The 15,492-nt window shown below is 54.4% G+C and overlaps 1 protein-coding gene across 2 annotated transcripts; it reads right to left on the bottom strand.

The window, feature by feature from the left end:
• Positions 1-4,716: 4,716 nt before the first annotated feature.
• On the bottom strand, positions 4,717-14,898 carry CENPM (centromere protein M). 2 transcript variants are annotated; one of them, XM_033116148.1, is made up of 6 exons: positions 14,749-14,898; positions 14,101-14,180; positions 12,582-12,674; positions 10,689-10,768; positions 9,646-9,737; positions 4,717-5,440 (listed from the first exon to the last, which is right to left on the bottom strand). In XM_033116148.1, the coding sequence occupies exons 1-6, from the start codon at positions 14,803-14,805 to the stop codon at positions 5,300-5,302; spliced, it is 543 nt and encodes a 180-aa protein (XP_032972039.1). In that variant the 5' UTR covers positions 14,806-14,898; the 3' UTR covers positions 4,717-5,299. The 2 variants fall into 2 exon arrangements, with proteins under 2 accessions (XP_032972039.1, XP_032972040.1); XM_033116149.1 differs by lacking the exon at positions 14,749-14,898 and adding an exon at positions 14,312-14,530.
• Between the last annotated feature and the right edge of the window lie 594 nt (positions 14,899-15,492).

Genomic DNA, 15,492 nt, shown 5'->3' with positions numbered 1-15,492 from the left:
GGGGGCCCTGGGATGGGAGATGGGGGCCTTTTAAGCCTCTATGGCAGTTCAGAAAGGAGACCCCAGCCCCTTCGCTTCTCAGCCACAGGGAATGCATCCCTCCCTCCTGGGGGCCAAGCCCGAAGGTGGGAGGAGGCTGTGAAGTGGGGGCGGGCCAGAGGGAGAGGAGCAGGAGCCTCCGCAGGGGCGTCCCTCCCCTAGGCCTCATTCAGGCCCACACACAGGAGGGACACGGAGCTGGGCCTCCTGCAGGCTTGGCCCTGTGTGAATGCACAGGCTGACTCCATGTACGGACCCCTCCACTCACTCACCAAACACTGACTGAGAACTGCTATGCCCCAGGCCCTGTTCCAGGTTCTGGGGAGACAGCAGGGAGCCACAGAGTCAAAACTGAAATAGTGAAACCATCTAGAAGGTGAGAAGTGCTGGGGAGAAAAGTTCAGGAAGGAAGGGTGCCAGGGAGGGCCCTTTGGAACAGAGGGATGGAGGTCAGAGTGACCCCTGAGGACGGACGTCTGGGGAGGAGCACACGAGGCCCAGGGAATGGCAGAGCAATCAGGAAAATGGCAGCACAGAACCAGCTCTCACCACCTGCCTGGCCCTGTGCCCTGTACACACCTGCATCCTCTGCCTCAACCGTGTGAAGCAGGTGACATACAAAGAGGAAAGCAAGCTCAGAAGGCTAAGGGAGGAGCCAGGCAGCCCTTCAGCCCGAGCTCTTCCACCACCAGTGTACTCTTCCCAGGGTACACTGTGGAGTCTTCTCCCTGTCACCAGATGATGGCCCTCAAGGAGCCTGTGGCCCAGCAGAGAAGAAGATCAAGAGCTGGGGATCCCCTCTGGGCCTGGCCTTGCAGGGCTGTTATGCAGTCAGACCAGGCATCTACCAAATATTAGCTCCGCAAACGCCTTTGGCAGGAAGAAGGTGGCCCCAAGGAAGGCTGCCTCCTGTCCAAGTCAGGGGCACTGGGGAGTGCCCACCCACTCTCCCTCAGTGGGCCGCAGGCCATAGGGTCCCACTCAGATGGGATTCAGATTAGATTTGGGGTATGCAGAGCCTGGCAGCCCACCCCACTGTTCCCCTCAGTCCCTTCTCTGCCTCTTGGGCCTGCAAGTATCTGCGGGTAGGGTTTCTGGGCGGGAATTCCCACCCATTCTCAGGAATTTCTTTCGCTTTCCCATTCCCGAATCCCGAGATATAAACTGTTTTCTGTTCTCCATGATGAATCGTTTCCACAAAGTGACAGCCAATATGACCAGCCACCTGGGTTCAAGGAGCCGATTTTCCGATTTCCCGACCAACTTTTCTCGGGATGTGGGAACAGAAAAGCGAAAAAAATTCCTGAGGAGGGGGGGATTCCCACCCAGAAACCCTAGAGATAAATAGGAAAAATGTCTAAGAGAAACATTGTGAGTAGTACGTTTATTTCCCATTGTGGGTATTACTGGGTTCAAGAAGCTGATTTTGCCGATTTCCCAACTAACTTTTCTCAGGATTTGGGAAAGGGAAAGAAGCAGAAAGAATTCACAAGAACGGGCGGGAATTCCCCCCAAAACCCTATCTGTGGGAAGTCCTTTCACAATGATCCTCTGACTGCCCCCTGTGGCCCCAGGGGAGACTGAGGAAAGGGGGATTGAGCCAGCAGGCGCCTGATTGAAAGGGTCCCTTTGTCAGAGTCCTGCCAGGTGGGCCTGGCCCAGCACCAGCTGTGTGGGGGAGGGGCAAGCCGTGGCAGGGCTTTATCTCAGAACTCCCGGGGCTCACCTCATCTACCACAGCCCTGGGCACAACCAGCCAACCCTCCAGGCCACTGTCTATGGAGGGCAGACATGGAGCAGGCAGGGTAGGTTTCAGCTTTTTTGGTTTCTCTGAACCGCCTCACAAGAACCTCAAGAGGCCGTGGCGCTCAGGGACAGGAAGTGAGCTGCCCCAGGTGACACTGCAGGTTGGCCCCAGGCCCCGTCAGTGGGACTCAAAGGCCAGGTCCTTTCCCACTGCATCACTTCCCCTCTGTGGCCAGGCTGCCCTGTCTTAGCCACAGCCCCAGGCTGCCCCTGCCTCTGCTCGCTGAGGGGTGAAGGACACGCAGGTGTCATGCTGCAGGCCCCCTCCTCACCAGGGAGGACTTGCTCCTCCACAGGGATGGGAAATACCACGACTGGGGCCAGGACACTTAGGCCAGGGCTATCTCCGAGGGAGAATGTGAGCTCCCTGGGGCAGGTCCAGGGGCTGCCCACTGCCAGGTGGCCTGAGGGGACAAAAGAACCTGTGACCCTGAACAAGCCCTGCCCCTCTGAGAGCCTTGGATGCCTCACGCATGTAGCGGCGGCCCAGACGCTGCACTCCTTCCTCATGTCCTCAGAGAGCATGCGCCCGGCAGCTTTCAGCTGAAAGGCATCTTTTCCAGAAGCCTCAGGCTGCCCACCCACTCATGACCTGTAGCCCACCCTCAATAACTGTCTCCAAAGCTGGCACTGCCCAGGGCATCAAGCAGGGACCTTGGGACCATGGTCAGCCCGAGAGGTTTTACATTTGCTTCAAGCTTTATGTTTAAAATAATGGCTGTTCCTCCGCAGCCCTCCCAACCAGCTGGGGAGAAAGGCATTGATTATCCTGACTCCATTCTACAGCGGGAACTGAAGCGGAGATTGAGTGACCTGCCTAGGGCCATGAGATTAGTGAGCGGCCAAGCGCAGGCTCTCCCAACTCCCCCCGCCCCACCACAGCACCAAGCACCCATTCTGGGCACGGCTGCGTATAAAGACCGGTCTCCCATGACTTCCCTTGGTCAAATGGCCTCCTGGACAGTCACTGGCCTTCGCAGTGCAAAGCAGCCATGCTGCCTGGCCAGGGGCAGCAGGCCCGAGGGCCACTACTGCTGTTGAAAGGTTACTTAGGTCTGCTGTGAGGCAGAGGTGGCCTCTTGGTTTCAGGGCCCCTGCCAAGCTCGCTGGAGCTGGCCACAGTGACAGTACTGTGTTCCCCCAGCACTTGGAAGGCTCCCAGACCTTCAGCTGGAGAATGCGATGCCACTTCTCTTGTTATATGGCACCAGGTGGCAAAGAAAATGTGGCACAGAGACCAGAGAGAGAGAAGCATGCCCCACACTGGCTGAGGGGAGGTTAGGGGGTATGGGGAGGACCTCCCCTTGTCTCCAGCAAAAAGTGACATGCCCAGAACAGGTAGGCAGGCTGTGTTCACACCACTTTCCTTTCCTGTTTAGACATCACGCTTCATTGGCCTCCACAGACCTACTGTCCACACTGCCCTGCAAAGACCCACCCTTTACAATCCAGGCTGTTGAGGGGCTGGACAGCGCTGGCTTGAGGAGCCACCAGGCCCTCTGAGAAGGCCCCTTCTCCTTAACCTCCCCCATCCCCTCCGAGACCAACACACACCTTCACCTCTCACTTCCAGCCTCTTTCTTTAACTATGGAGCACTCCCACCTCAGCAGAGGCTGGTCTCCTTCCCAGAGGCCGAGGGGTTCCTTGTGCCAGCTACAGGCATGCTCAAGCCCTGCGCTGGCACCCACCCTCCTCCTGGTGTGGGCCGATGCCCCTCCCCTGCTCACCACTCTCTCCTCCCCCAAATTTCCGTGCTGCACTGAGGACCTAGCACTCCCATCCTGGGGTGCAGAACCCAACACATGGGAGCGGTACTTTGAGAGTGCCCTTCCAGACAGCTGCTTTCTCAGGCACCTCTGTGCTCCCTTCTCAGGGATCCCCTAAGAGATGCCCAAGGCTTTGTTCAACCATCAGGTGCATAAAACAACTAGAGGGGAAAAGCAGAGGACTGGGGCTAGAGGTTGGCTGTCACGGATCAGCTATGTGACTGTAGACACACCTGATTACAAGTCTCAGTTTCATTAACTGTGAAATGGGGAAACATTATCAATCTCACGTCTGCTGGGAGGACAACAGGAGTGATAGTGTGACAAGAGCTCTGTGGAGCATGAAGTGCCCCGCCAACGTCTGGTGACACTTGGGACCTCAACCTTCTACGCAGCTGAGAGGCTCAGAAAGGCTCAAAAATTGCCTCAACGACAGCCAGGTGTCTAAAGCCTTACTGAGCAGTAGGGGTGGGGCGCCAGGCTAGGCTCCGGAAGGAAGCCATGGAAAGGAGAAAGGCAGGGCCCTACCTTTCTGATGCCTTTAACGAGTTTCAGGGGGGCCCCTCCCTCAGTGAAGATCATGGGCTCTGGCTGTGATGGTGACGTCAAAACTGAGGGGCCCTGCATTGCTGCCACTCCCCAGGGCATCAAGCAGGGACATTCGTCTTGACACCTGAGGAAGGAGGGCAGGCCCTGGCACAAGCAGGGTAGGAGTGGGGACGCATTGTCATGCTCCAAGGGAGCCAGGCCCTGGCTCTCTTCCTGGTCTGGTTCCCCCCACCAGACCTCCCGTTCACCTCCCAAGCTCCCATGTGCCCAGCAGGCCACAGGGGAGCGGCAGGGGTCCCCACCCGCTGACAGGATTTCTGGATTCCAACCTCGGCACTTCTTCAGCCTCTAATTAGACCCGAGGGAGAAGGAAGGCAAAAGTCAGTGCACAACTTGTCACTGCCAACCCAGAAACCAGCCCCCCAGCCAGCTTCTCTCACTTAATTCTCACAAACATGAACTCAGTGTAATGCTGGATTCACACCGGTTTTTTGAACTTAGCTCTGTGTGATTTCAAATAATAGTCACTGTTCACTGAGTGCTTACTTGGCACTGTTTGAGGCATTAACACAATTTATTATGAAACTATCAGCATACAAGCAAACATAGGGGGTAACACCAAATTAGACACTTCACCTGTCATTTCATTCAGTCCCCACAACGCAAGGCACAACGGCCTTCACTTTCACCTAGGGAAAACTGAGGCTCCAAGAGGCAAGAACCAGGTTCTCTAAGAATGGCAAAGCCAGGTTGGTCGTGGAGTCAGACTGAGCTCAAGTGCCCCTCCCCCACCATACTCCTAATTTTTCTGAGTCAGTTCATGGGCAAAATCAAAGTGGTTCAGGAAACCAGTGCTTTTCCAACTGTTTTCAGCCACAGACCCTTTGTTTAAATGAAGTCTTAAGTGGAGATGGAATGCCTCAGATGGATAAAGACACAGGGCGCTGCAATGGGAGTGAGCACGGGAGGGGGCGATCCCAACCAGCTGGGCTCCCCGCCGAGCACTGTGCTGGCTGGAGCACTGCGGAGTTTGGTTCCCACGGGAGGCCACCGCTGCCCCAGGGCCTGCCAAGCCCTGATGTGGTCTTCAGCAACAGTGAATGGTCCCCACGGCCGTGGGCAGGGCAGCCTGGCGGCTTCACACGTCCTCCAGGAAGGGGTTCTCGGAGCTGCGCATCAGCGACAGCAGGTTCAGGGCCGACACGCCCGGCACGTGGCCAGCGCAGATCTGCAGCATGCGTACCAGGCGCTGCGCCATGGTGGCTCGGAAGCCTTCCACCTGCAGAGGAAGAGCAGAGAGCAGTGGTGAGGCAGCAAGCCGGCGGCAGCCCTGCTCCCCTTCCTCAGAGACGCTGCACAGGCTGCCTGAGGGGAGCTGGGGGCCGGGATGTGGGGACAGCTCAGCGCACCATGGTCCTTCACGGCCATACCCTCGTCCACGGCACACCTCACCAAGCAGCTTCCAACCACCTCAGCCTATGGAGTCCTTCAAACACCCTCCCGGAACACCAGAGACGACCCCTGCTTCAGCGGAAACAGGCTCAGCAATGGGGCTGGCCAGGTTAGGTAAACTGTCCGGAGTCACACAGTTAGTGACCACAGAGCTGGGATCTGAACCAGGCAGGACTCGTCCCAACCAACGCCCAGGAGGCAGAGGGATCTGAGAAGGACCCAGTGGGACGAAAAGAGGGGGGACAGAGAGTGGCTCTCGCTGGGGACAGGGAGATGCCATCAACAAAGAGCTCCTTTATCAGGGCTTTTGAAGGACCACTGGGCCTGAGGAGCTGTGGGGCTAGGAAGGGACAAGAAGACTGTTCTAGGGCCTGACGCCAGCTAGTGCCAAGCAAGTCAGAGACACTCCAGAAATGTTTGCTGAAGGACAAACAGTGATGCCCAGATGTCCTCTGGCCTCAGAAGCACCTCCTCCTTCCCTTGTTCCCTCTCTAACTGGGAAAGGCAGGGGTGGGGGTGGGGGGCGCATCACTGTCCAGCCAGTCGCCCAAACTAGAGACTGGGGCATCCTCAAGTCCTCCTGCTCTCACTCCCACCATTTGTCACTTGTCATCTCCTCTGTTCTAAACCCAGGTCTGTCCTCATCGCACTGGCCTCATTCTCACCAAGATTCTCATCTCAGCAGAATCTGATGCAGACCCTCCCTCCTTCCTTGAAATGCTTTTTCTCTCTGGCTCCTAGGATCCCACACTCGACCACCTTTTCCTCCACCTCACAGGCTGCTCCCTCCTCTTTGTCCAACATCTAAATGCTGAAAGACCCAGCACCTTTGCATCTCTTCTCCCCACACTCCCTAGGGGACGTCACCCAGTTGTGTGGCACTAAAACCACTTAAGTCCCAAATTACATCTGCAGACCTTTCCTCTGAATGTCAGACACATCAGCTTCCTACTCAATGTCTGTGTAGACACCTAATAGATGCCTTAATCTTAGCATGTCCCAAACAGAGTCCCTGGGAGTCCCCCAAACCTGCTCCCCCTGCGGTCGTCCCCATCTCAGCCAAAGCCCGGAAACTCCAGTCATCTCATGCCTCACATCCAGGCCATTAGCACATTCTATTGGCGTCACCCTCGAAACATCCAGTACCCCCGACTCTAGGCCATTGTGAACTCTTGCAGAAAGAGCCCCTGGGCTCATCTCCCTATTTCTGCCTTTGCTTCCCTTCAGTCTACTCTCCTCCAACACCTGGAGGGATCCATTAAAAACCCGAGTCAGGCCACATCCCTCCCTGGCCCCACATCCTGCAGTGGCTCCAGTTTTACTCAGAGGAAAAGCCACTGCCTTTACGATGACCCATAGGCCCTACTGATGCGGCCTCTGACTCATCTCCCACTATTCTGCCCTCTGTTAGCTCTGTTCTAGCCACCCAGGTCGCCCTGTGGGATCTCGAACACACTAGACAAGTTCCCAACTCGGGGCCTTTGCACGCATTGCTTCTCCTGCCCAGGGTGCTTTTCCACCAGGGGCCCCACGGCTTGCCTGCTTACCGCCTTTAAGTCTTTACAAAAGGTCACACTTTTTTAGTGAACTCCATCCCCCGTCACTGTGTAAATCTTACTGCTTTACCATTTACCAACATGTCACGCCCCATTTGCTAACACATTACATACTCTACGTCTGTTTCCTCCTAGAATAGAGCTGGTATTTTTTTTTTTTTAACTGGTTTGTTCTATGCTGCATCTCTAGGGCCTAGAACAGCGCTTGGCACACTGTGGATACATAGACATACGTGTTGAATAAATCCTCCAAAATCTGCCTCTATGCTGCTGGTCTCACTCAGGCTCCCCAGCTGCCTCCTGCCTCTGGCCAAGCCTCCTCTAAGCCACACGTCACACTCCAGAGACGTGGCCCCCAACCTAAGCCGGACCACATCGCGACTGCCTGGCACCTACAGGACGGAATGACTTGGTTCCACTGCCAGGCTCCCCAAGCTCTGGAAATCTTTCTGCTGTGTATACACATGTCATTCTATGTCACCGGATTCTGGGAGGGCAGGGCCGACCTCTGACTCTTTTGTGTTCTCAGGGACCAGCACAGGGCCCTGTCAACAGAGCTAGGAAATAATTTCACTGGGTGAATCCCACACCTCGCCGAGTGGGTTTCTTTACGTGTACAATGGGCAATAATTCCTGCCATGAAAAGGCCTCAAAATAGGGAGAGGCTTAAACTCGTATGTGTGGAAGAGTGTGCCCTGAAGAGGACAACATGGATATGATAAGTGATATCTCTCCCAACACTGCGTGCTTTATCTGAAGGATGCCAGGTCTATGTTCTCAGCAGGCCTGCTGCTGGCTGGAAACAGACTACCCATCACCACCTTTTCTTGAGAGTTCTTAGGCTCCAGAGTAACCCAGGACCTGGTAGGCCCTGCCACCTACTGGCCACACACAGAACAGCACCACAGCTGGCTCTATGGCCACCTACATGCCGCTGAACTGTGGAGCAAAAGTTGATTCCCCTTTAGAGGTAAGAAGACTAAGGGTGCGTTGAGGGGTATGTACGTGTGATTTGTTTCAAGCCATAGTGAGCAGGCTACAATGGGTATAACAACCTACTGGGTCTACGTCTCACTTACGATCTGTGTGACTGTAAGCGAGTCGCCTCTTCTCTGAGTCTTGGGTTTCTCAGAGGTTTGTTGTGAGGAAGGCCTGGCAGGGGCAGGCACTTTGGGCGTGCCCCGGGCCTCTGATCTGTGAGATCAGAGCACTGGTCTAGTCAGGGGTTCTGAAAATAAGTCATGCAATATGAAAACCACATCTGGGAGAGAGCAGTATGAGCGCCTGCATGGAGGCGTGGAATAACGGGATCTGGGGCCGGTCTAGTGACTATGGAAATGGTGGGCTAAGGACACCCGCCCAATCCTCACATGACCTTGCAACACCTGCCACTTCCACTGGCAACAGATTCTGCTAATATTAATGACATCTCTTGCCTAGAGTCATAATGCTAAATTTCACTTAGAAGTTAGTAACAAAAAAAGTAAGTTTTTTTCTCATCAAAGTTCACAGGTCCCCTGAATTCTACAGTCTCCAGCCCCCAACTAAGAACCTCTGCTTGGATGGTAGTGAGGGATCACCTGCTGACTCAGTTCTCTCTGCATTACATAACTTTTCCGTTGGGAACAGGTGCAAGACCCAGAACACAGCAGAGACACAAATCTTCAAAATGAACCTCCAAACCAAGAAACAGACCCTAAAACCAACTGGGCAGGCCTGGTGCATGGGTGGGGCAGCCCGGGCCCTGGGAGCCCTCGGCAGACCTGCCAGAGGGAACAGCATCAACTCCTGTCGAGGACCCATTAGCAAAAAAACTGTGAGTATTACAGGCTGTCATTTCATACTGTAGAAGGACAGGCTGAAGAGCAAAACTTATCAGCAAAACAGAAATCTGTCTGGGACACCCCACAATTAGGGTTCACCTTGAGAGAAACACCAACAGAAGCCAGTCAGGGCAGCACCAACACTGTAAGTATCCACCCCACACCCACCCACCCATGCCTGTTCCTGCTGCCCACAGGATGCCCTGGGCTGGGACTAGACAAGGCCTACAAACAGGGAGGTGAGGAGACGGTGGGCATTCTGACTGCCGGGACCTGGGGACACACCGGTTAATGAGACAGAAGGGATGCCTGGCCTCACAGCACTTCCCCTAGTAGGAGAGCGAGATGTTAACAAACCCACCAATACAAGACTTAGTTACGAGTAGAGAGAAAACAAAACAAGAAGCGAGGCAACAAGTGCTAGTACCTGGCATGTAAGAGGTACTCCAGACAAATGCATGTCATCACCCCCCTTCACATTTGTGCACCCATGGCTTAGGGTGACCCACCCAAGTCAGCCAGTGAGTGGACAAGCTAGGATTCACACCAGGCCCCCCTCACTCGGTACTCGGTGATCCTCCAAGAAGCATTCCTGACACGACGCCTGTGTGCCGACTGTCCTTCCCCCGCACATGCGTGACCGGTGTCCTCACCTCCAGGTCACAGAAGAACAGGGGGCTCCGGTAGGTGTGGGCCAGCCTCAGCACAGTGTTCCGGTGAATGCTGCAGTGGTTGTCCTGTCCAGCTGCAAAGAAGCCACCGTGAGTGTTGCAGGCTGTGACCTCCACTTTCATGGCTGCTGTCTACGGAGCACTGGGCAAAGTGCCTCACTCAACTCCCTGGGCCTCAGTTTGTGAGTAGGCCCACAACCCCACTCTTATTTTCTTTTCAGGGCAGTCAAGATCATCACATGAGAAAATGAGGTTGGAAAGGCTTTGAGAGTGCCCTATGAAAACAGGAGTTTCGGAATCTATCAAATGAGGAGCATAACAGCCCCGACCCCGCTGAGTTACTACGCAGGCTCAGTGACTCGAAATAGAAATGAGCTGGCATTCATTTATTCGCCAGTGCTCATGGAGAACAGTGTGTGCCAGGCCCGCTCAAAAAGGAGCTCGCAGTTCAGCTTGGGGGCAGAAAGGTCAGACACACCATCGGTGTAGGTGAAGGGTGGGGGGGGTCTCTGACAGAGGCCCATGGACTGGGAACCCCGAAGGCCCAAAATGCTTGGCTGATAAGGAAGGCTTCTCCACGGATGCAGACAAGAGCGGTCAGCTAGACCCAGAAGAGGAAGAAAGTATTCGGGAAGCCATACGGCTCGGGAATATGACTGTGTGTATGAAGCTCAGCTCTACCACTTTTTAGCTATAGCGCCTTGGACAAGTTACTTAATCTCATGATCAGTTCTCTCAGCCATAGAACTGAGATAACTGCCAAGCTGCAAACCATGCTGTGCCTTTACAGGAGTTTGGATTTTCTCCCAAATCTGCAGGGAACCACCAGGCACCTGTAAGCCATGGTCTCAGCAGAAGGACCTGCTCAGCTGCACTGTCAGAAAAGGCCAATAGTACATCACACACCAGAGTGAGTCCATGTTCTTTCCGTCACCCAGGCTGCCTCAGCAAGGAGGCTACCTCAGTACCCCGCAACAGCTGCCCACAGTCGGGGGTGGCCAGCGGCAGGCCAGGGGTGCACTTACCGCCTGTGGCGAGGAAGCCCACCTTTCCCAGGAAGAAGGTGGCATCCACATGGTGCAAGGACTCCTCCACGTTCTGAAGGCTGGGGGGTCAGGCCAGGGCATGAAAACAAACCAGAGGACACACCTCACAACAGAGAAGGCAGAGCCTTCCCCCACCCTCATCCCAGATGCCAGAGATTGAGGAGGTGACAGGAAACTGCCCTAGAGGAATACTTTGGCCTTTCATTGTTCTAAAACTACTTTTAATTACAAAGTGACTCAAGCCTGTAAAATAATCAAAAAGTAAACATGGGTGTTTAAGTCAAAAATAAGCCCCCCTCTCCATCACCACCCTTCAGTCTCGACTCCCCAGAGGTAACTGCTCCCCACAGTGTAGGGTGTCATTCCTTTAGATTTTTTTTCACATGCAAATAGACAGTGATAACTTCTAGTTGGGTTTAGTTGGACTTCATGCATCTCTTATAGTCTTTGGACTGAGCACAGCACCAGGCTGCTTCCCTCCCAGAGACAGACATTTCCATGGTCTCCAGTTCTGCACCATTTCAAAGATGCTGCATGAACGTTCGCTTACACATCTCCTTCCACATGCAAATGTTTCTGTGGGAAAGTAGAATGGCTGGTTCATAGTATATATTTTTAAAATGTACATGAGTATCGCCAAGTCGCTTTCCAATAGGTTACAGTATTTAAACAAGGGCACCTTGACCTTCTAGGCCAAGGCTTTCATTCACTGGAGTCCATGGAGTGAGTGATGAAGGAATCTGTTGTCTCCTGGCCAAAAAGCCGTCTTGCTCAGGTGGCCCAAGCCAAGGCTTCGGCCTAAACAAACAAGGTCAGCAGCAACGACAGCCCCACCCCTAAGTGTGGCTGTAGAGCAGGATCTCGAAGACCAGCCACTGTCCCTTCTGGGGAACAGAGAGGCCTCACCCAGAGAGCAACATGTGCTGAGCTGGGACCCTCTGGCAACCACGGCAGATCTCAGCCCTCGCTGAGCCCCGCCACGGGCCTACGTCACTGCTGACTAGTTCCAACCGATCAGGTGGTGAGTCTGGACTTAATTCCGATGCTACATGTGTCTGGTGTCTTTGTGCCCCTGGGTTCCCCGGTGTTTCTACCACAGCCTTCTCTTAACCCCCACGATGACCAGGTGTCTGCGCTGCTTTCTGTGCTGGACCCTGTGCCCTGCCTAACCTCAGTCAGCTGCCAGGAGGGAGAGGGCAGACCTTCCTTCTGTGCTGTAGTCCTGTCGGCAGGGTTGCCAGCAGCACAGGGAGGCCAGGCCGGGCCACAAGCACCGCCAGCACTCATGCCGCCACTGCCATGGTCCCACAGTGGACTGGGCTCCTGACCTTGCACAGGTCTTAACAGTCCTCTAAACACACTACACCCTTTACGTTAACTCTTCACCTGGAACATTCTGCTCACCCCCATCTTTGCCTGGCTAACTCCTTCTCATCTTTCAGGTGTCAATTCAGGTGACACCTCTACCAGAAAGTATACCCTAAGTCCCAAGAGTCAGAGGTCTTGTTTGGGCTCTCACAGCCCAATACTTCTTTCTTTGTTCGAGAGGCTCGCCTCCTCCACCGATGGACTAGGACCACGTTGAGGGCATGGGTCTGTTTCATTCATCTCTCTGCTTGCTGTCAGGGATACAAAATAGGCCTCAGAGAGCATTAGCTAAATGACAGACGACACTGCTGGGATTCATCAGTGTCTTTTAAACACCTTGCACTGGCCACTGACTCTCCTCACCCTTCACAATAACCCCAAGCAGCCTCTCTGTCTCCTCTCCTTCCCATAAGTGAGGGCACCGTCCCAGCACACCTCTAAGCCAGGTCTACCTGAGCCCAACAGCCTTAGGAGTTTGGAATCCCTGTGGATTCTGGCTCTCACCTGTATTTGCTGTGAAGGTTGACCACGAACACAATCAGGTCAATTCGAGGGCGATTCACATTGGAGGGCAGAGGTAGAGACTGTGCCAAGTGGCTGAAAAACAAGAAATCGCAGGTATACATACCCACATCCCAGTGACCATTCACATGCCATCCTTCATAGGGGAAGAGGCTGTCCATGGCGCCTCGCCTAGTCACCTGGCGCCCTGTGGGCAAGACTCCTCAGATGAGCACAGGGGCAGGGCAGAGCTGGTCCTACCCACATTACTCCTATCTGGCTCCCTCTGCCAGAAAGGAGCTCTGTTTAGTAACCTGCCTTGGCAAGAGGGAGTTTTGGATAGAAGACGGCATGGGGCTAGCCAGCTACGCCGCACTCTGGGAGGGAGACCAGGCTCGAAAGGTGGGTATTGGACTGTGACGTTTAGGGGTTAAGACTGAACTCCTTTGGATCCCAGTGGGCTTGAATCCTAGTTCTGCCAATTACCAGCTGTGTGACCTTGGACAAGTCACCTTTATCATTATCATCTGGACTTGGTTTCTGGTTGTCAAATGCCCACCTGGAGGTTTTTCTTGAACCCTCTCCTTCTGCCCATTTCTACTTATTCCTATTACCCATCCCCCGCCGCCCCACCCCCCAAGCTTATAATTCAGGAAATAACATAAAGTATAAAAAACACAGAAGTTAAAACACACACACTCCTAAAAGTCCAGTTACCTAGAAATTACTAGATCGTTGGTTATTGTGTTTGGTGTTCTGTGGCGTAAGAGCCTAGCAAGATGCTTAGAGCGCAGATGGACCTATGAACAATCTTTATTTAGAGGAAAAAGATTATGTTCCCTCATCACAGATTCTTTAAAGTGCTGTAACAGAGTTTATTTTACTTAGTAAGAGGCATTTCCAGTTCCCATGGAAGAAATACCCTTTAAATTTGGATCATTCTCCTTCAACATGGACCCCTGGAGTTTATTTTTCTATCAGGGCGCAGGGCACCCACATACGTTAAGTCACTTGACTCCATCAGCAGCTGTTTCTACTCCTCAACAGTAGAAAAAGGAAAACACACTATACTTCCTTAGTCAGTTTTTCTCCAAATTTGGGGTTATTTGAACATCTATTCTGTGCCAGGCAGTGTTCAAGGCCTAGGAGAATTCACCAGTGAACAAAAGTCAAAGTCGCTGCCCTCAAGGGGCTGACCTTGGGGTCTGTGGGCGTGGTAGACTGGAAACAAGTAAACGAACAGATGAACAAGCACATTTCTTATGGTGACAAGTGCTAGAGTGAGAGCACAAGTGTGTAACAGAGTGGACGACACCTTAGGCGGGTGCTACCAGACGCCACTGACAGAGGCGGCGAGGCCAGATCACGCGTTAAGGATGGGTTAAGGGGTTGACCAACCTGCCCCACCTGCCCCACCTGCGCCCGCTTCTCGAGGCGGCTCCTCAGCTCTCCCTCACGCCCAGGCCAGAGTGCAGACCACAGCCGACCGATCGGACACCCCCAGCGTCAGTGACCTACTTACACTTTGAGCGTGGAGGCGCAGTCCTCCTTGAGCATAGCATCGGCCAGCTGTTGAAGAAGAGCATCGTCCGTGCCCACAAGCTGCCCAGAGAGAGAAGGCAGCCGATTGATACCTGGGCACAGCAGTCCCTTTGGATGGCCCCGGGATCAGTGCACAGACCGAAGGCGGCCACGACTCTGATTCTGGCTCCAGCGCGCAGGGCGTCATTTACCGAAAGAGAACTCCGCCAGGCACAGGTTGAGGGCCTGAGGTTTGCAACCGCTCCAGTCCTGTCCGCACAGCACTTACTATCTCCCAGACCCTCCCTCGGACAGCCTGGCCATTCTGGAAGGACCAACTCTGCGACCGCAGAAAACCAAGTCCCCTCCGGGCGCCGAGCTCAGCAACCCGCACCCCACGCGGAGCGCGGACTCCCCGCGCCAGAAATCAATCAGAAACCAGGAAAGATCCGGCCGTGCACCTATTGGTGGGAACGTCCATCAGCCTTAGAGGGAAGCTACTCCGATTGGTTCAAATGTGGCTCTCCCGCCCACCACACCCCTGCAGGAACAGTGCGCGCCCACACTCCGGGGAGCGCAGAGAACCGAGGGGCCGAGGAACAGCCAAGGAGGAAAGGCCGGCGGAGGGAGCGGGGCTGTGGATGCCTACCAAGATGGTGGCCGCGTTCAGGCCAGGCAGCTGGTCCTGCGGCCGCAACACCGACATCCCAGTTGCGGGCCGAACCGCACTCTAGCGGCGCGCGCTTTGCTTTCAAACCACCCTGTGGCCCATCCCTGGTGCGCCCGAGGGCCACGTGACCTTCTCTGGGCGGGGTTTCGTGGAAGGCGGGGCCCTCTTAAAGGAACCGCTACCTCCTTTTCTGGAGGCGTGTTACAGCTCTGGCGCCAGACGCTTAAGGTGCTGCCTGTGGGATAGGCCTTTTATTTCACGCCTCGGAAGAAGAAGGTATTCAGTGATTCATTCGTTCATTTTCGTTCATTCATGTTCATTCACTGAACTTTTGAGTCCTTCTGCACCTGCCCCTCCCACGTCTTCCCCATCTCAGTTGACTCCATCTTTGCAGCTGCTAAGAACAAAACCTGGGGGTGATTCTTGGCTCCTCTCCTTCACAACTAACACCCAATCCTTAAACAAGCCTGTGGGTTCTAATCTTAAAATGCAGCCAGAAGCTGACCACTTCTCACTGCCTCCACTACCACCACCAGGACAACCCACAGCCATCTCCCACCTGGACTATTGTAACAGCAATCCCCACTGGCTCCCTGTGGGGACAGAGTCCCAGAGAGCAGTTTCCAGGCTCTCGGTCTCACGCGGAAAGATGCTGGCTCAGGTGGTAGATGGCTGTCAGCTGTAACCAGTTAGCCAATTAGCCACTAATATAACTGTCGTGGC

This window comes from Rhinolophus ferrumequinum, chromosome 10 (assembly GCF_004115265.2).
Source record: "Rhinolophus ferrumequinum isolate MPI-CBG mRhiFer1 chromosome 10, mRhiFer1_v1.p, whole genome shotgun sequence".
Lineage (NCBI taxonomy): Eukaryota > Metazoa > Chordata > Mammalia > Chiroptera > Rhinolophidae > Rhinolophus > Rhinolophus ferrumequinum.
This window is presented reverse-complemented; position numbering and strand designations above follow the sequence as displayed.